Source organism: Medicago sativa, chromosome 8, assembly GCF_051527215.1.
Source record: "Medicago sativa cultivar Bolivia chromosome 8, Bolivia_mono, whole genome shotgun sequence".
NCBI lineage: Eukaryota > Viridiplantae > Streptophyta > Magnoliopsida > Fabales > Fabaceae > Medicago > Medicago sativa.
In genome coordinates, this window is record NC_140756.1 from 71,348,573 (window position 1) to 71,369,779 (window position 21,207).

The following is a 21,207-nucleotide window of genomic DNA, read 5'->3' on the forward strand; positions in this document are numbered from 1 at the left end:
CTCACAAATACAAGAGAAAATGACTACAAAACTAGTAATGACAGAGTGTCATCAAACCTCCATCGCTATTCTCCCCCACTTCTCTACCTTTTCTCATAAACCCCAAACACAATCACTTCATATTTCTGCCAAACTACTTGGTGGAAATTCCATTGTGACAAAAAAAAATCAAAATCATCATAATAATAAAAGAAAATTTTGACTAATTATCAAAAGGTCATATAAAAAGGAAAATTTTTGAAAGTTTTTTTTTTTTTTGAAACGATTTCTGAAAGTGTTTGTCAGCCTTTTGCATGAATTAATTGCTTAGGTTTGAGAGAGAAAGAGGATAATTAGTAAAAAGTTATGAAGTTTAAGTTAATTCTTGTTTTGAGTGCTAATTAAAGTAGAAACCGTGTATCTTTACTGTTCAGACGACGGAGAGGGTGGTTTTGCGGAGGGAGTGGGGAGAGGAAGAGACGGAGAAGGGAAGATATGGTGGTAGAAGTGGTGTGTGCGTTTAAAGGAGGACATGAGGGTGGAAAATATTGTAATGTAAAATTTCAGATCTGAACATATCAATACTCATGGAGGTTGTAGTCATTGGTGGTGGTGGGTTCATGGTGGATGGGGAGGTTGAAGAGAATGGTGAAAGAGAAGGAGAAAGAGAAAATAATATAGTGTGGTGTGACCATGATAAAATCAACAATCTAGCGGCTAAAAAAACCTTTCCCATGGTGGGAAAGGATTCTCATGTCCCATGTGAAACTCCACCAAGATATTATGAATTCATATATCTTGGATTGAACTAAAAACTCTTATATCAATTTTGGAATAAAAAACCACAGAGAGAAATTAAAGAAACACATAATATAAAAACTTTAAAACCAGAGAAAAATCATGATTGTTATCTAATAACAACTAGATAATAATTGTGTAAAAATTGCTACAATACACGGGCTTCTTTCAAATAGCACACAAAACCATTACATTCACACTCTCTAAAGTAAATACTTAAGTGCATCTTAGAATACTGTAAAATAAGAGTATAAGAGAAAAAAAAATCATATGCAAAATTAAAGAGTTTCTCATTCTTGTAACGAAGAATTAGAACTCATAAATATAGTCATGGATTTCCTCTTTCATTATAATACTAAACAATTTATACTCATGGTTTTGTCTAATGCACATAAGTAAATTAGCGTATCACTATGCACAAGTTTATTTTCTACAATTGGATAAATAAATCACATCATACTATCATATTTAATCTAAGGCTTATTTGATTCAATGGTGAAAACAATGTTTGAGATTCATTTCACTTGTGCACTGTACACTGCTGAATTAACATTTTTTTCAAAGTATTTCAACCAACTCCAACAAGAAGGAGGGAGGACTAACTTCTTTCAGCAAATTCTCCTACTAATAAATTAACCGTCAATATTTGTCCATAAAAATACAAACACGTCTTATATGCAATCTGCAAAACTTTGAGATGTCCATGTTGCGCATTTATATTGGATGGTGGATACAAGATCAGTACCTTGTATTGGTTCAACACTGGCAAAATATTAAATAACATACATACTAGTTGCAAATGTTCAATTGAATTCACATCTACATTTTACATTCTTATTGATGATAGTAAAACTGTAAACCAAACATACATTACACCAAAGGAGTGAGAAATAAAGTTCATCTATGGAATTCATGTGTGCTTGTATGCATTTATTGTTCAGGGCAATTATTACGGGCTACATCTTGCAATTAATACCACAAGAGTAGGAGGCAAACAAAATAAAACCTCCAAATAAATGAAAACTTTCCTCGTGGCATTCAACCTATGAAACACGGGCATTCCTCGGATTAGGGGTGTCCTGATGTCGGACATGCGTCGTTGTCCGACACAACATTTATAATTACACTGAATTATGTAATTTTCTCAAATTATTATCCGTGTCGGTGTCCATGTTATGTCCAGTGTTCGTGCTTCATAGCCGTCAACATATATCAGTTGATAGGATATTGCATTATACTCCCTCCGTTTCAAAATGAGTGTCGTTTTAGGTGTTTACACACATATTAAGAAATGCAATGATTAAAAGAAAGAGAATGGTTATTTTACCAAATTATCCTTATTAACTATTGGTTAGTTTTAAAAGTAATATTTTATAAGTAGTGTGCAGAGTATTAATTGGATGGTACAATTGAAAAGAAAAAGTTATTATTGCATTGGAAACTGAAAGTGACATTCATTTTGAAACAATTTTTTTTGGCTAAAGCGACACTCATTTTGAAACGGAGGGAGTATATGTACATGCTAATTTAAACTCCCAATTTTTTCACTTATTTACTTTAAGATGAATTTTAGCCACACAACTCACAAAAAGAAATGGAAAGTCTTAACCCACTTCGGTTGGCCTGGTGGTATTAATTTGGGATCTGGGAGTGTGTTTCTCCTTAAGGGTCTCAGGTTCGATTCCATTCGGTGCCAATTTAGGTGGGCTAGTTTAGTTTCTTCAAAAAAAGAAATGGAAAGTCTAACATACTCCCTCCGTGCCTATATGTAAACACCATTTGTCTCTAATAAAAAGGTGTTTAGGTATATATGACACGGAGGGAATAATAGTTAAATTAAATTAGCCAATAGCACATAACGGTCATGTTGTTCAATGATATACACTTGAAGACACATAAAAGGAAAGTTCATTTCCCTCACTGTTTCCCTAGGGAACAAACAGATCCACCCACCCAACCAAACACATGGTCCCATTCTCAGCTATCATTAATCAATCTCAAGCTGAATAAACACATTTTCTTTGCAAATTCAAATACTATATAACAAAATAAAAATACATAATAAATAGCCAATCAAGACACACCCCTCTTCGAGCAAGTGATGAACCTTTGATCAACCTATACTAAAATGGTTTTATTAATGTTTCATAATAATAATAATAATAATAATTAAATTAATCCCAACTAATCGAAATTGGGCTTCCAACCACGTTCTTTCCATTAGTCCATTCCAACCTTCCAAACCCATTCAACTTCTGAGGGGTCGAACCCGAAGAAGTAAACGTTACAGTAAAACTTTTCTTCTCATTTTCTTTGAAACTTAACTCTTCAGGCTCAACCGTTATTTTCACATTCTTTGAATCCGATGTTACAGAAGCCTTGTATGTACCTGCGGGTCCCACGTTTGTGAGGATTCTCGTGTGTTTGACTACGTTGGCCCCACCCATGGTATCAAAAACAACCGCAAAAGAAGGGTAATTAAGATCAGACACACTGTATTTTTTACCCGCGTCACACTGGAATTTTCTTCTTGCCAAAGATGTGATTTGTGTTGCTGTGTAGTTTAAAGCACATAGAAAACCTAGATAATCATCCGCTGTTAAATCATAAATCAAACCAGGATTAAGGGCTGCAACAGGGTCCACGTGTCCTGATCCATGATCAAACGGTGTAGAAGGTTTTCCAGTTGCGCTGTCTTGCAATTTGTTGCCGTTTTTGTAAGCTGTGTAAGCTGTTGTCATGAGAGCTGATCTAACAGCAGCTGGGCTCCATTCAGGATGAGCCGATTTAATCAAAGCAGCTAAACCACTCACATGAGGGCAGGACATGGATGTACCAGAGATAATGTTAAAATCTACACGTCTCTCATCAACGGCTAAGCCAGTGGGACCTACCGCCTTCGACCACCCCGCTAAGATGTTGACACCTGGTGCTATTAGATCAGGCTTCAAGATCTGCGGAGTGATCGAATTAGGTCCACGAGAGCTAAACGCCGCGACAACCGGTGAAGGCTCAACTCCAACCTTAGTTCCTTGAAACACAATCTTCACAGTTGGTTTTGCCTCGGAAAATAAGTACTTCTTGATTGCATTGCCTTCTCTTTCACCGACCGCAGTGGCCGGTAAAAGATGAGTATCCGCCACAAGCTCCTCGCCGTTCGCAGCTGTGTTGCTCAGAACCATACCCAATCCTCCGGCTGCTTTCACCACAGCTCCTTTCTGAACCCTAGCATTCATCCCACGGTCACATAATACAATCTTCCCGGCAACCAACTCCGGTGATAAAGTTCCCGTCATACACAAATTCCCATTGGTAGCATTAGTAGCATTCCCCGCGTAGATCAACGGTAACTGAGACTCCGGTAGAGCGTTGCCTCGATAAAGCGACACACCGGAGTAGTTAAGTCCGTTACCGAGACTAACAGAAGCGGGGAAATCACGATCAAGAGTACCGGCACCCACTGTAGTAATCCATGGAGCAACATTAGAGAGACTATAAGCACTTGGACCAGCATTTCCAGCTGAACAAGAAACTAGAATTCCTTTCTCCATTGCAGAAAAAGCACCAATAGCTACACTGTCTCTGAAATAATCAGACATTCCACCACCAAGAGAAAGTGACAGAACATTAACGTTGTCCGAAATAGCTTTGTCAATAGCGGCCAAAATGTCGGAACTAAAACAACCACCTTTCCAACAAACTTTATAAACAGCAACCCTAGCGCGTGTGGCCATCCCACGCGCCGTTCCCGATGCGTAACCGAATAAGCTTGCGTCGGGAACGACTGAGCCTGCTGCTGTTGATGAGGTGTGAGTGCCGTGGCCATCGTCGTCTCGAGGAGATTTGGATTCTGTGGTTTCATCAATAGGACCTAACATGGCTTCAACTCCCTTTGAAAAGAACCTTGCTCCTATCAACTTTTTGTTGCAATTTGAAGCTGTGAAATTTGTACCTGTTTCACACGCGCCTTTCCATGTTGTGGGTATAGGTCCAAATCCAGCATCATTGAAGCTCTTGCTTTCAGGCCAAACACCAGTGTCTAAAACACCGACGACAACCTCGTTTCCTGAGCTTGACTCAGGAAACATTTCTGCATTTTTGTCAAGACCAAGGAACTGAGGAGTTCTTGTTGTGTGAAGCTCGTACTTCACTTCAGGTAACACCGCAAGAATCCCCGTTTGACTCTCAAGCAAACGGGCTTCTTCTGGTGTTAACCTGGTGGAGAATCCATGGATCGCGTTTTCATAAGTATACATCATTTCAGCTGAATCAGATACAGATTGTAAAGATGATTCATACCACAAAGTATGGTGCTCAAAACTCTCTGGCATTTCAGATTTTGCCATGTGGACTATGTAAGTGCTCTTCAATGAAGAAGATGCATCACATAGACCCATAAACAAAACCAAGATTGCTACAGGGAAAGATCTGTGAAATGAGAACTTCATGGTTAGGATATTTTTTTCTTCTCACCCTCTTGATTTTAGAATGAGATTGGATGAGGGTAGAGAATGGATTAATGGATAATATAACACTACTACTTTAGTGAAAGCAGTATTTTAATGCAGAGTTTTTGTAACTTTTGTTCCCACCAAAGTGTGAAAAAAGGTAAGGTAATAGCGGTGGGTGGTTGTTTGATTCTTAGAAATAATTGCGTTAAGACAAAAGATGAAGAAAGAGAGAGAGTGGAGAAAGTGGAAGTAACGATGGCACCATCTAACTTTGTTGATTTAATTCAATATATATTTTTGATTTTGATTGCTTCACTTCATTTCACATGTGAAGAGTGTACGTATATATCCGTTGTAACTTGTAACAAGTGCGTGACTTATTTTCTTTCTATGTTTCTTTTTCTGATTTTACTGAAAAAACATAAGTTATTTTAGGCTTTTTAACACGACAATAGTACATTAGTACAGGCGTTGTGTCACATAATCACGTTCCCCAAACGTTATTTCATACACCAATTTTTTACCTACTTTCTTGAATGAATAAAGTTGAACTCTCAAGTCTCAACTGTGTCTCTTTGTTTGTTGATATTTTATTTTAAAAATTATCAATGGTGCATGCTTAGTGTACGTGTTAAAGAAATTAAAGAGATAAGGTTGAAGCCGCAAAAAAAATTGTAAAATACGCATTGCGATTCACGGGTATTTATATGTAGTGGACATTAGACAATCCTCTCTTAACCTTATTAAATGAGAAAGATTTTAATTTTGGAGCTACTTGTTTTTCAGTACATGCCAACCAACTGAGTCTATTTTTTCTTCAACTTTTATGCTTATTTAGCTATGATATGAAACTGACGGTCATTGGTATTGTACGAAAATGAAGAATTCATGTTCACGGGCTTTATTACTTTCCTTTTTTATATAAATACACAGACTTTATTTGTGTTGTGAAACTGAAATGTGAATTTGGAAATATACTCACCTTTAATCAGTAGCATATCTTTGACGATAGATTACGCGTACAAGTTATTTTAACTTCAGTGCGTATCCAAGACACTGCATAGTATTAGTGCATATCCACGGCTCTCAATTTTTGGAAATAAAAAAACTTTATCAATGGCTAATTACGCCATTGAGTGTCATTGTTGCCAATACAAAAGTTTAGATTAGATTCAAGAAGTTAAAGTTAGAAGTAAGCAAGTTCAAGCCTCAAAACAAGGGACATCTAATCATAGAGAAATGCTAATTATAGCAAAAATACAATCACGGACTAGAATGATTTCGCACTCATTCTTGAATAGTGTTGTTTGGTCGGAATCCACATCATTGATATGTATAATGTGAATGTATCTATAAATATTTTGACGTTCAAGTTAGTATTTTTTTGAGGTGAGATTAGGTTTAAAATGAATCATAATATGAGAGGCGGTGATGTGATATTGAGTTTAGACAAGCCTTAAAAGTCCGGTCCATAGCATTTCATTTGTCACTGTTATAAGGCTCTTTTCAAAGATTTATTTATCCATTTTTTTTTAGATAAGCATATGTTTATCCATATATAGAAGACTCAACAAATTTCTACCTACATTTAATATTATTTATTCAAAATAAAATATAATCCGGAACTAGGGCTACATGGCTCTTGATTTGCCCTACATAAATGATGATTTAGTAAAATTTATAGAAAAATTATTCACATCACTTAAACTGTAAACATTTCTAAATCTTTGTAAAAAGTGTTATAACAATTATAAATAGAGACGGAGATAGTATTTGAAGGGTTAAAATTGATTGTAAAGTTGTAAAATTGATTTTGACATGTTTTGATCTTTTAAATAAAAAATGAAATCCACTTAAGTTAGTCTGATGATGTTGGTTTGATTGTAATTGGAATTAAATTTTGTAATTTTTGGCTTCTGCGATTAATTTGATATATGTTGTAATTTATTGTTCATCCACTTTGTCATAAATATATAATACTCCAAACATAAATTATTTTACATTCAACTCACTTTTTAACCAAAATTTATTCATTTAAGATCAATTTGTTACCTCGAAACTAAACACACACAAACCGTGTCTTAACTCTTTGAAATCACCTCAGAGTGCAATCACAAAAATGATTTTAACACATAATGTATTAATAATAAAAATGAAACAAACTTTTATTCATAAATTGAAGCTTAATGTTGGCTATATAATCAATAAATTTAATATAATTGCAACTAAATACCAAAATTCAAACTTTAACATAAAATGTTAGAGTGCCGATTAAATTAAAAAGAGTCTTTATACGGGTCACACATGTACTTATCACTTATTTATAATTTTTTAATGAAATTATTTGTTAAAGACTCAATGACACCAATGTTAAAGACTCAAAAAAAAAAAAAGAGTCATTAAATATGTCCCACTAATATGTATTTTAATGTGTGTATTAAAAAAAAATTAAAGAGGGCAAAAATCACAGGAATTTGAGATAGTGGGACCAAATTTTATCTATTTTTTCTTTTTTATTTTGATTGTAGGTAATTGCCAATGGCTAATATGCACCCTATTTTTTTTTCTTCCTTCAATGGGGTCATTGATAGGTTGAGGTCTTTGTTAAATAAAGAATTTTTAATTGGAGATGTTCTAACAAATCTTAATTGTTTTGACCATGGCAAATTTTCAATGTTGGTCATATAAAAAAAATCAAATGATGTCTACTAATCCTAGCTCAACTCACAAAAAATACCGAAATTGCTAGACTTGACACTATGATTGCGGTTCGAACCTTGGTCTACTAATCCTAGCTCAACTGGCAAAAAATACCGAAATTGCTAGACTTGACACTATGATTACAGTTTGAATTGACATCTCAACTTACGTGTATGAGTTTATAATGACTTTGTCTTTTTTTTTTGGTGGTGGCCGAGGTTCGAACCCCGGACCTTGCATATTTTATGCATTGTCCATACCAACTGAGCTAAGCTCACGAGGACAATGACTTTGTCATTTCGTCTATCTAAAAAAAACTCAAATAACTGTACCAAAAAAAACAAATAATTACTCCTTTCATTAATGTATTATTCATAATCTCAATTACTTGGTTAATAAATGAATTTAAGATTAAAAAAAAACAAAAAGAATTTGAGACGTAGAGATACATATTTTTTTCTTTCTTTCCAATTTCAAGCTTTGGTAAAATTGTGCGGATTATAGTTGCTACTATTTTCGCTGCATCCATCAATTCCCAAAGTAAAATGGGCGGTAATTATAGTTGCATGATTTGGTGACGAGATTCGGTATTGTAATTGAGATAATCACCCCCCCTTTGGTTTACTGGTTCGTTATCACATAAGATTGACATAATTGGTGTATATATCTTGTTTTAACAAAAAAAAAAAAAAAAACTTGGTGTGGTCCTCAGGCCTTCAAGGACCTTTCCCATGGACGTAGAATCTATTCACGGCGAAAGAAACGGTTGTTGCTAATGTGATCATGTATGAGAGGGATCATATTTAAACATTTCGCTAGATTGAAGGCAACATATGTTTGAATGGGATAATACGATCATGAAAGAACTTTGTTGTTGCTGTGGGAGGTTCAGGTTACTATTTTCATATAGAACATATAAGTGGATATTGATACACGACAGAGAATGAAAAATATAATCTAATGAGGTGAATATATTCGGTTGGTGGTGATGTTAGATTCTATTAATGCACCCTTGGTACCAACTACCAAGTCAAATTTCTAAGAAGCAGTGGAAGTCATGTGTTTCCTTTAAGTTGCAGATTTTAGCATGGAGAATGTTCATGGGAGGCCTTCCAACTCGTCTAAAGGTGTGAAACATAGAGATATTATCAATCCCAATCTTGGAACTTCATGTGTGTTTTGCTTTGGAGAAGAGGAGGAAATAAACCACTTATTTTTAACCTGCCCTTTTTCTCATTTGGTATGTTGTGACATTTACCAGGCCAGTGATTGGGGATTGAGATGGTTCCCTACAATTATAGCAGTAAAAAAAGGGGAATAAATTCTCCCAAGTGGAATTCTTTCCATTTTTTTCAATTGTTACATCTCAATCTCCTCGTGGGCTTAGCTCAGTTGGTATGGACAATGCATAGTATATGTAAGGTCCGGGGTTCAAACCCCGACCACCACCAAAAAATCCGGGGTTCAAACCCCGGCCACCACCAAAAAAAATTGTTACATCTCAATCACATATTTAATATCTTAATATTATATCTCTTTTTCTATCTCATGTTTATTAGTGTAGATGTAAAAAATTTAAAAAATGGAGAAAATTTCATTTGAGGGAATCTATTATCTCAAAAAATGTCCTAGAAAAGTCACTTTTATTAGGCGCCGTATGAAGTTCCATATTTTTTGCCCTCTCTTGAATGAATTTGTATTAGCCCTAGACCCACTTTTGTTGTTTATTGATGGATCATATTGAGGGCCAACTCATGGCCCCACTCTATAATTTTTTTAGAAAAAAAATTTGTTGGAAATTTTTAAATTTTTTTTCACTACTAAAAAAATTGAGAATAGAGACGGGCAAAATCCGTCTCTAAAATGAAAAAAATCTGTCTCTATACGTGTTAGAGACGGAATCAGAGACGGAACTAGGTCTGTCGTTGTTTTTGTGGTCTCTAAACCCTTTAAAGACGAACTTTCATTTTCCGTCTCTGATCAGAGACGGAATAAAACCGTCTCTAACAAATAGAATCCGTCACCCAAACTTTGCTGAACGTTAAGAAAAATCCGTCTCTGCAGAGACGGAAAATACCGTCTCCAATATACAAAATCCGTCTCTAAAATGTTGTCACAAAGGTTAAAATTTCCGTCTCTATTAATTAATATTCCGTCTCAACAGAGACAACTGAAATTCCGTCTCTAAAATGTATTATTTTTTTTATAATATATTTGCCTCAATATTCTCCCTGTTTAGTGCTAAAACAATGTTTAAAATATTGCTACATTTAACTCTAACTCAAGAATGTCAATAATTTTGATACCCATCAAGTTAGGAGATGGGACAAAGTACACTCATAAAAACAAAATATTAAAGGTAACCAAACTAAATATTATCATCAATCCACCTAGTAGTTACCAAGATAAGTTTACCATCAATCTACTTAGTAGTTACCAACATAGAGTTGTCTAAAATATAAAAGACCATGATATGTTTGATCTAACAAAAGATACCAAAATAAAAGCTACCAAGCTAAAGGTCATCTATCTCGTTGTTACCATTATCACCTTCTCCTTCCGGCTGAATTGAAGTGTTCATATTAGGCACAATATTCCCAATCATTTGCTCCAAGCGCTCCATCTTCAGTTTTAGCGTTTCTTGTTCAAGATTTTTCTTTTCAAGTTCAGCAGTTAATGCTTCAATCTTAGCCTCCATAGAAGCAACTTTTTTCGAAGAAGCTACATCGGTAGAAATTGAAGGCGATGGTCTCAAAGATTCTTTGACAACAACAGCTTGAGATCCTAATCCAAATATGCGCCCCTTCTTGTTAATGCCTCCAACAATTTCCATATAAATATCATTGTCAATTTCTTCAGTAGGTTGTTGACTACTAATATCACCACTTTGAGAGTGTTTCTCAAACGTTTGAGTTTGGTATATTTCTTGCAAAAAAGAGTTACTATTAGTAATATAATTTAGATATATGAGAAAAAATAAAATAAAAAACGCGTGCATACATGCAGCTATCTTAGCTTGTGTTTCATTAAACCACCCATCTGGTTTCCCTTTTGGTCTATGAAGTTTATCGTAAATCTCAAACCATGTTGGTTCCCTATCCAATTCCACTCTCTAAAACATAACCAGCAAACAACAAGTTAGTATGAACATATTTACATTGTAATTCAAACAAAAAGAATCACTAACCATTTTTTTCTATGCACTCTAGCAGATATGGATCCTCCACTATGCACATTGTGTCCAACTTTAGACTGCCTATTTTGTTTATTAGTCATAGAATTTTTTTGTCATTTCTCTTCTTCCCATTTAACCTCCAACTGTTTCAAGTTGTCTACACCAATCCTTCAAAAATGCCGAAAATTAATCATGTTCAACAACTCAACTCCTAATGCAACATTAACATATGAATATATATGAGATTTTTGTGGGAAAATAGATGTTTGATTTTTAAGATAGGCAATGAATTATAATAATTGGTACGAATTAAAAATAAATCCACATCACAAGGACACAATATTCATTGCAACAGATGCAATGTCTGTATCTAACTTTTTTGTATATTAGAAAAAAAGGCTAATTACAGAATTCCATGACTGTTTTTTATATGACTGTTTTGTATCTTGAAAACGCTATTTGAATATGACATTAAGCACCCAAACTAGAATTATTTTGTGTTATGGATCTCATTTCAAGTTTATATTACTAGCTAGAATATGATATTGCGTAAATAGCTAGAGTCTAATCTCAAAATATGACACCTGAAAATAACTAACTAGCAATCATTTTCCACCAATCACCAAAGGTTAGATACAACCAGAAATTTCAGTACCATATGGATACCCTAACTAACATTGAATTCATTCAATCATAATACATATAGGTAGCAAATAACCATCAATGATCTTCTTCTTGATTAATGGGTAAATAACAAAAATCAAAAACATAAAACTGTAACAAAAGTAGTAAATAGGAACCGAATAATTTCCAGCTTTCATAAAACAATAGTTATGTCTAAGGTTAAGATGTATTATCACCACTTCCAAGTGTCAGGACCAAATAAAAATATTTATCACACATAAAAAACAAAATAATGTATTTTCATGGCCAATACTTGATAGTACATATATTCAATGGAATTCTCATGGGTTTAAATGGAAATAGTTAAAAGGTTTGAATACAAGCACACAAAAAGACTAAGTTAAACGCTTTTTCACTTGGGGAATATGCTGAACAGGCTAAATTTAACACTTTTTCACCTTTGGGTCATATTAAAAAATCACTGCCGCTTTGCATAGAGATAGTACAGTTAGACCATATACTATAACTAAGCAAGTAAGTAGTAAAATTATAGTCAAATAACCTTAGCAATGAAACTAGACTAAACTTAGATAGAACAATGCATAATTAACGAATAATAGGAACAGAATGCACGATAGACACACATACATATAGATAAATATTTAGAAATGTAATAATATTCAATTGAAATTACCTAGAGGTTTACGAAATCACTCCTAAAAGATTGAACACCGGCAGAAACACCTGAAAACATAGTAAAGAAATGATGAAGAAACTGAAGTTCATATAGGAAAAACATAAAAAAAAAATAAGAGTATCTAAGAAGCTAAAATGACACAAAACACATGAAACATGGAGAAGCCTTCGTCCCATAACACCATTACCCTGTAAAGCACCGACATGATACAACACTAACACGTTGACACCGATAATAATTTGAGAAAACACGTTGACATCCATAATAATTTGAGAAAATGACACAATTGAATGAAATCGTTCTGATATTTTGTACAGACAACTACTAAATATAAATATCAATTTGGTAAAGAAAATGTTGAAGAATCTCACTGTATCTATTGAACTCAACGCACTAACCTTTACTGATGTAGACAAACTCAACGCACCAACACGACACTAATACATTTCATTAAGTTCAAATAATTCATTTTCAGTGTGGGTGCCATGTCCGTTTTCAATGTTTGTGTTAGTGCTTCAAAACTTATATTGAGTAACCTGAGACACATTAAAACTGGCAAGCACAGACCTTTACTAATGTAAAAATTACCACAAAGTAAAGGAATGATGAAGAACCTGAAGTTCACATCGAAAAAACATTACAAAAAAAAAATAGAAAAGAGTATCTAAGAAACTAAAATGACATAATACACATGCATTGAAACAGGGAAAAGCCTTGATCCCATAACACCATTACCATGTGAAGCACGGACACGATACAACACTAACACGTTGACACCGATAATAGTTTGAGAAAACGACACAATTGAATGTAAACATTCTGAGATTTTGTACATACATTATACTTTTGTACAAACAACTGCAAAAGATAAATATCAAATTGGTAAAGAAAATGTTGAAGAATCTCACCGAATCTAATGAACTAAACAATATAAATCCAATTAATATTTCTTCAGGTGAGTAAATACAAAACTTAGCATAAAAAAATAGAGATACACATTAAGTAGAAGCAAGTTACTACAAAAAAAATATAGTAATTAAGCGAGTAAACAAATTAAAGTTGGTATTAAGAGAATCAAAAGCATTAATTAATTGAAGGAACCAGATCCATGAATGAACATAAGATTTAATTAATTATTATTAATTGAAATAAAAAAAGCTTGAGTTGAAGAAACATGAAAAAGCTCAAGCTTATTTTCTTTATTTAGAAACATAAAAATAAACAATTTTCACACATCTAAATGAATATTGAGGAAATCCCATTTAGATCAAACGTTTTGAAGAAACAATGAGGAGTACCTTGTTTTTTTTTTTTTTTTTGACAGAGAGTACCTTGTTGAGAAGAGAAATTAAGAATCACGAGAAACAAAGGTGAATTTTACGAATCGCAGGAACAAGAACAAAACCTTGTGTGTTCGTGTATTTGTGTTATTACTCACTCTGTTGTTGTTTTGAATGTTTAACTGTGCTTCTGAAATCATGAACATGTATAAATCCTTTTTTTTTTGTAACAAAAAAAAACCCTTTTTTTTCACAATTCCAATTTATCAATTGGGTTTCTTAACTCTAATTTACATACCCGTATTTACTAATTTATAAATTGGGGAGGTGAAAAAAAAATCTAAATTACAAACTTCACATAAGAAATTAAGCAACAAAGTACATGAAAAAGAAATTGAAATTGATAAACATGAAATTACCTAAGAAATTTTCCAAAGAATCTCCAAGTGATTTGTCTTTGTAATGTAACCCATAATTGAAATTAGGGTTTGGAATTGAGAATTAGAGGAAAAGATATAGAGGTGTGGTGTTGGTAACAGAAGAGAATGATGAATTGGGGCTTTGAAGAAATAAGATTGTTGGAAGTAAATTGAGGTAAGATGGTGGTGAGAACCATTAAAGAGCAAAACGCAGAACCGGGTGAAAGAAAAAGTGACTGTGTGATGAGAACGTGAGAATGAAAGAGCAAAAGGCTTTGTTATTCTTATTATTCTTATTATATTAATTTTTTTTTAGGGAGTTATTCTTATTATATTATTATATTATATATCACCACCAAAAAATAATTAATTATATTATATTAAATATTATTATTAAAGAAAAAAAGGAAAAGTGTAAACCAAAAGCTAGGCGGCCTCTTTAAAACAAATCTGGGCGGGCAATGAAAGTGAATGGCTGTAAAATAAAAAAATTTCATTAGTCACGGAATATAGAGACGGAAATAGTCAGAGACGGATAAATTCCGTCTCTACAAAAAGTTTGACTATTTTAATAACTACTTGACCATTTAGAGACGGAAATATCGACGGAATACTTTAGACACGGGAAAAAATCGTCTTCAAATTCCGTCTCTAAATGTCTTTTTTTATCAATGATTATAAAGCTAGTTATGTAGAGACGGACACAGAGACGGAAACTATTTGAAACGGAATTTTCCGTCTCTAAATCCGTCACAAATTCATAACCTATCATTTTCGTCTCCCATAGCTTTTTTCCGTCTCTAATTCGGTCTCTGTTAGAGACAAAAATAATTCCGTCTCTAAATTCCGTCGGTATCTCAGCTTTTTCTAGTAGTGTTTGTTGAGAAAAAAATTAAAGAACAAAATAATGGAAAAGAAGGCCAATTTTAGGCCCCCTTCATTTCATCCGTAGAACTTACAACTTTAGAGCTTATGAAAAAGGGGGTTTCCCCAAGGGAGCTCATTATCTTTTGAGTATTTTAAGCTCCTTTGAGATGCGAGTTCAGACTCAAATTTGTAAAGCCCCCTAAATTGACATTGTAGTGGAGAAATGTTATGTGACATTTCCAGCCACAATGTCACACAAGTGGGATCTCTGAGAGTGTCACACGACATTGTCAAACCACGATGTGATACGTGAGTTTCTCATTTTAAAATAAAACAAAAAGATCTTTTGAAAGAGAAAGAAGAAAACAATAAGTCTATGCGTTATGGTTGAGCAATGTCATTGATGGGATCAAAGTGGGATCCCCTACCTCCAATGACATACAACAAAGTTTTTACAATTTAGATTTAGACCCCTATCAAAGGGAAGAATTCAAAGAAGACGAATTACTTAACACGGTTAACAATAGCTTGTTCTTTGTGGGATATGAGAAAGAAAATATTTTTTTAAGGTGAATTAGCTGACCGAATCAAACTAATAACTCAAATCAAGATTCTCGCTTAGGGTGGTTAATAAATAGAATATGGGGTACTTAATATTACATAATTTAAATTTGTGGTTTGTAATCTTGTTCTATATGGGTTAAATTACACATTGTACTCCCATTAGTAGAAAATTTGCTCATAAAAGAAACACATTCCACTCAATAGGTGAGAGGTGTCTTATTGCTGCTTCAACATCGTTGTAACCAAAACAACAAGTTGTAACCAAACTGATTTAGCTCCAATGACGGTGCAGTACAACAACATTAAAAAATACGGGGTTGGACAACTAAACTTAAAAGGATACGAATTTAAAGGTTTTAGATTTACATTCTGATAAAAAAAAAATTAATTTAACAATTAATTATTATTTTTTTGAAGAAAATTTAACAATTAATTATTAACATTTTATCATTAAAATATAGTTGTATAGATGTACAATGTCATATACCATATGTCAAATAAAATTTGGAGAATTATTCATGTGAATAATTTTTTGTTAAACAATATTTGTTAAAAAAGCCCCTCCCACCTCAAAAAGAAAAACAATATTTGTTAAAATAAAATATGCAGTTTGGAAGTCGCACCTTACACCTATGACCTTTCACTTGTGGAAAAAAAATAAGAGGAATGATATTTTGACATCCATTTGATGACAACTTTGTTGACAACCTTGTTTTTCTCACTTCTTATTGGTCAAAAACAATGGAGAGAGAAAAACGAAGAGAGGGGATAACAACATCATGTGAGTATGAGAGAGAAAGTTGTCCAAAAGTTGTCAAAAAGTGGTTGTCAAAATATCATTTCTCAAAAATTAAAGTTAAAAGTTAATATTTTTTTAATGCAATCATGATATTTTGTAAATGTATCAAATCAAATACTCCCTCCGTCCCGGAATATCTGATTCATTTACAAAAAAAAAGTGTCCCAAAATAACTGACTCATTTCAATTTTCAATACAACTTTCATCATTCCCAATACAATATAACTCTAATTAATATTATTTTCATCATTCCCAATATAATATATTTCACTTTTCCCTTTATTTATACATTTTTCTTAATCTGTATGAAAAACCAAATTAGATCAGATATTCTGGGACGGAAGGAGTATTATTTTCACTTCCGTGATTTTTTTTTTCTTTTTCACTTATGTTGTTTAGGGAATATTTTCACTTTATGCTAAAAGTTACTTCCACGGTATCAATGTCTTTTGTGTTTGCTTTTCTATTTGCAAAATTTAAATTTAAATTTATTTATTGTAACCTTACTTCAATAATTAGGTCCCATTTAGAATGGACAAATGCAATACTTGTGCACACAACACAAGTTGTGCATTTACCTGCAGCAGCAGGTTTTGGTGGGATCAGGTGACCTGCTAAAAATAAATAATTAATAAAAAAAAACATATTATATTAGGAAATATTGGTTTTATTGTTTTTTCTGTATACACCCCCAAAACTTGAACATTGAGAGTAGTAATTTCACACCAACACATAGCAAATTAGTTTCTCACATTTGTTATTTGTTTTTTTTTACGGTTCCTTGATTCTCTTGTCCTTCATCTTGTTCTTCATTTCTTCATAGTATCCATCATTTCTTCAACCTACCCATTAACATAAAATTTTCACTCACCATCAACCAACCTACCCATCAACAATATTGTTCAATATCAGTTCATTTTTCCATTGAAGTTTGGAGATTGGATATATGTTTGGTTTGTAGATCTGGATTCATTGAAGGTGTTGGTAGAATTTTGAAATCTTTAAACTTGAAGGTATGTATAAGCTTGGTAGATATGATGAAGTATGTTTGTTGTATACTAGTACTAGTTTTTATACCAGAAATGCATTTTGAACAAGATGGTCACCATTGAAGTTGTTGTTCTTGTGTGTTCTTCATTTTCGAATTGTAGATTTACTTTTATGCAGTAATGCACGGTCGTGCGGATTAAACACACGGTCGTGTGTAAACTCACTGGAAACTAGTAGGATCTGTACTGAAGCAAACACACGACCGTGTAGATTTGTGGCACGGTCGTGTGTGAGTTAATGTCATTGAATAAGTTTTTTTTTTCTTCTACTGCTATACCCAACCTAGTTTTCCTGCCGTTGGCTATAAAAGTGATTGTGTCTAATTCAATTTATGTATGCATTAGGAACATCAAAATGGATATGAGTGAAATTCTTGAAATTTTTCAAGTTTCAAATGTGAGCAACATAACCGGGGAAGGCATCGTAGGTGTGGAAGGTTCAGAGGTATGTTCAAGTGATTACATTGTTGTCTAAAATATTATAGAAGTTGCATATATTAGCGAAAACTGTACGGTAATTATGCTTGTAGGTTTTGCAATTACTGAGCTATTTAGCATGTTATATTCTACAGGACTTGGACAGTGGCTCTTCTTCGGAAAGTGTCGTGCGTTCCTCGGATGATGATATGGAAGACACGTACAATTCGACGTATGGGTGCAGTTTTGATGATGAATTTGCGGTTGATTGCATGACTGACCTTGAGAAAATTAATTTCAAGGAATTAAGTTATGATGACTTTATGATGTACCATTTTTCGGATCGTCTAGTTGCATTCAAGTTTTACAATAGGTACGGTTGTGTGCACGGATTTGCCGGTAGAAGATCCCGTGTTGTTAAGAACAAGCATGGCGATGCCATTCAACAAACCTTTGTTTGTCATAGAGAAGGTTTCCGGGATGCAAGGAATGACAATAATCCGTCTAGAAAAAGAGAGCAGAAGCCAGCTAGTAGGTGTGGGTGTATGGCAAGAATTCAAGTTCACGTTGACTACGGTAGTGAACGGTGGTACATAAAAATGTTTGACGATGTTCATAATCACTCATTTTTGGATAATAAGTATGAGGGGATGCTACCTGCACATAGAAAGATGAGTGATTATGACAAATACCAAATGAAAGCAATGAGGAAAGCTGGCATTCCTACGTCACGTATCTATGGTTTTTTTGCTTCACAAGCTGGTGGATTCAGACATCTAGGATATTCAAGAAGGACCATGTACAATGAGCAATTCAAGGATAGGGAGACGAAGAGTTCTGATGCAGAGGAAGCAATTGAATTTCTGAAGGGGTTGTCTAGTACGGACGATATGATGTACTGGAAGCACACTGTTAAGGAAGATGGATCACTTCAACATTTATTTTGGTGCGATGGTGTTAGCCGAATGGACTACACAGTGTTTGGAGATGTTTTGGCTTTTGATGCTACTTATAAAAAAATTAAATATAACACACCGTTGGTTATTTTTTCTGGAGTAAATCATCACAATCAAAGTGTAATATTCGGCAGTGCAATTGTTAGTGATGAAACCGAGGAAACTTACGTGTGGCTCTTGCAACAATTTCTTGAGGCAATGGACGGAAAGGCACCTGTGTCGGTTATAACTGACGGAGATTTATCCATGAGAAATGCTATTAGAACAGTATTTCCAAATGCTCGTCATCGTTTGTGTGCCTGGCACTTGGCAAGAAATGCTGCAAGCAATATCAAAAATCCACAATTTGTCCCGAAGTTCAAACGATGTATGTTCGGTGATATTGATATCGAAGAGTTTGAAAGTAGGTGGGAGAATTTGGTCGGTGAATTTGGGTTAGAAAATAACAAGTGGATTCATGAGCTGTATGAGAAGCGGAATCAATGGTCAACTGCCCACATTCGGGGTACATTCTATGCTGGGTTTAGAACAACCTCAAGATGTGAAGGTCTTCATTCTGAATTTGGAAAATATGTTAGTGTGTTGTCAAATCTGGTGGATTTTTTAAATCATTTTATCCGGTGGCTTAATTATGTGAGATACAGAGAAATAGAGGCGGATTATGCATCTTCCTTTGGTGAAATCGTTTTGCAAACTCAACTTAAATGTTTAGAGAAGTCGGCTGCAAAAATCTACACAAGGTCAGTTTTCAAGATTTTTAGGCCTGTATTGGAGAGAGCTTGTCGTTGTAAGATCGAAGAAACTGTGTGCAATGGTTCGATTTATAATTATAATGTTTTCAAATACCCGAGACATGACATTCATTGGACAGTTTCATATTGTCAAGAACAATTAAAATTTGAATGCTCGTGCAAGAGATTGGAGACATTTGGTATTCCTTGTGAACATGTCGTAGGTGTTTTAGTGCATATGAACATAAGAAAATTGCCGGAAACTGTTGTGATGGAACGATGGACCAAAAGTGCTAAAGATGCAATCAATGCACAAAATGCCAATAGTTCAAGTCACCGGGATCCTGCTTTTGTAACTACGTATGTTATGTTTGTGGAGCGTTGCAAGAGGATGGCAAACGCCGTGTTAAAGTGTGGCAATCCAGATTATATACACAAAACCATTGAAATGGTTGAAAAACACACTGAGACATTGGAATCATTCAACATGGGTCAAGTTGATGAGGTGTTTGGTGTGGGTCCAGCGACGGGGAGAAGTTTAGGTAATCCGCAGCGGCGTAGGAAAAGAGGCGGAGCAGCAGCCGATTCTTCAACTCGAAATGCAAATGCGAACAAAAAACGGAACACGCCTAAATGTGGAGTATGTGGAGGAAAGGGTCACAACCGCGTGTCATGTCGGTTCCGTCACGGAGCAACTATAGACTCAGAAACTGATCATGAACAGGAATTTTATGATGACAATGACGAGTGGAACGTTCCTATGGTATGTATGAAGTTGTTATTGTATTATCTTAGAAATGTCCATATTCTTATCAAAGTTTTAAACTAATTAAATATATTTTGACAATATAGGAGGACTTGAATTAAGTGTGATAAGTGATGGAGGAGATTGAACTTTGAAGAATGTTGTTAAAGTGGAGATGTTCGTGGATCGAAGAATTTGGTTGTTTTATGTAGTTTGTTAAAACCGTGTTTGTAGGTTTGTGTGTGCTGAGACTTCAGGTTTAGAATTTGTATTAAATTTAAAGTTATGCGTTGTGTGTTTTGTTGTTTGAGTTCCCTGAAACTCAAAAGTAGTTATCTTGAAGTTATGAATATTCTGTATGTGGCTTGGTATGTACTGAGACCAAAACTTAACAATTTGAATTAAATGTTTGTTTTACGATTACTTCGATGTCAATATTATGTCGATGTTTTTAAGCATTATAAATCTACAAATATGAAACATCATCTTATAATAATTAAGCAGTACCAGAATCTGCATAACAAAATCGGGAAAATGTGCGGAAAAAATTGAAAAAGGTGCATAAAAAGAAAGTAAAAAAGGGTTTTTTTTAATATGGGGACCCACACGACCGTGTGTGTAGTTGGCACGGTCGTGCATACACTCACTGGTTGTTTCATTAATTATGTAATGGCAGGTGCGCACGACCGCGCACACATTTGACACGATCGTGTGTGACAGTCTGATAGTATGTAGTGTGCCTGCATTAAACACACGACCGTGTGTGAATTTGGCACGGTCGTGTGTGACAATCTGGTATTTGAGCATGTCTGTATTGAACTTTTTTTGGACTAGCAAGTGCACATATCCATCCAATTGAACCAACCATGATTAAAATTAAATATTTAGACAACATACGAGAGTATCCATCATGGATGTGTACGAGGTAAATAAGTTAAGAGCTAAATAAGTTACAA

The 21,207-nt window shown here is 34.2% G+C and overlaps 2 protein-coding genes and 1 pseudogene across 3 annotated transcripts; 1 reads left to right on the forward strand and 2 right to left on the reverse strand.

The window, feature by feature from the left end:
- Positions 1-2,792: 2,792 nt before the first annotated feature.
- Positions 2,793-5,787, reverse strand: ARA12 (Subtilase family protein). The gene has a single exon (XM_085734096.1). The coding sequence runs from the start codon at positions 5,223-5,225 to the stop codon at positions 2,952-2,954; it is 2,274 nt and encodes a 757-aa protein (XP_085590222.1). The 5' UTR covers positions 5,226-5,787; the 3' UTR covers positions 2,793-2,951.
- Positions 5,788-10,180: 4,393 nt separating this feature from the next.
- Positions 10,181-14,390, reverse strand: LOC146901144 (uncharacterized; annotated as a pseudogene). The gene is made up of 5 exons (XR_015022193.1): positions 14,124-14,390; positions 12,422-12,471; positions 11,116-11,271; positions 10,929-11,040; positions 10,181-10,853 (listed from the first exon to the last, which is right to left on the reverse strand). The product of XR_015022193.1 is annotated as an uncharacterized LOC146901144 (transcript).
- A 3,358-nt stretch (positions 14,391-17,748) lies between these two features.
- LOC146901145 (protein FAR1-RELATED SEQUENCE 5-like) lies at positions 17,749-20,373 on the forward strand. Its single transcript, XM_085737027.1, has 3 exons — positions 17,749-17,847; positions 17,975-20,269; positions 20,359-20,373. Exons 1-3 carry the CDS (start codon positions 17,758-17,760, stop codon positions 20,371-20,373), a joined length of 2,400 nt encoding a protein of 799 aa, XP_085593153.1. The 5' UTR covers positions 17,749-17,757.
- Positions 20,374-21,207: the final 834 nt, after the last annotated feature.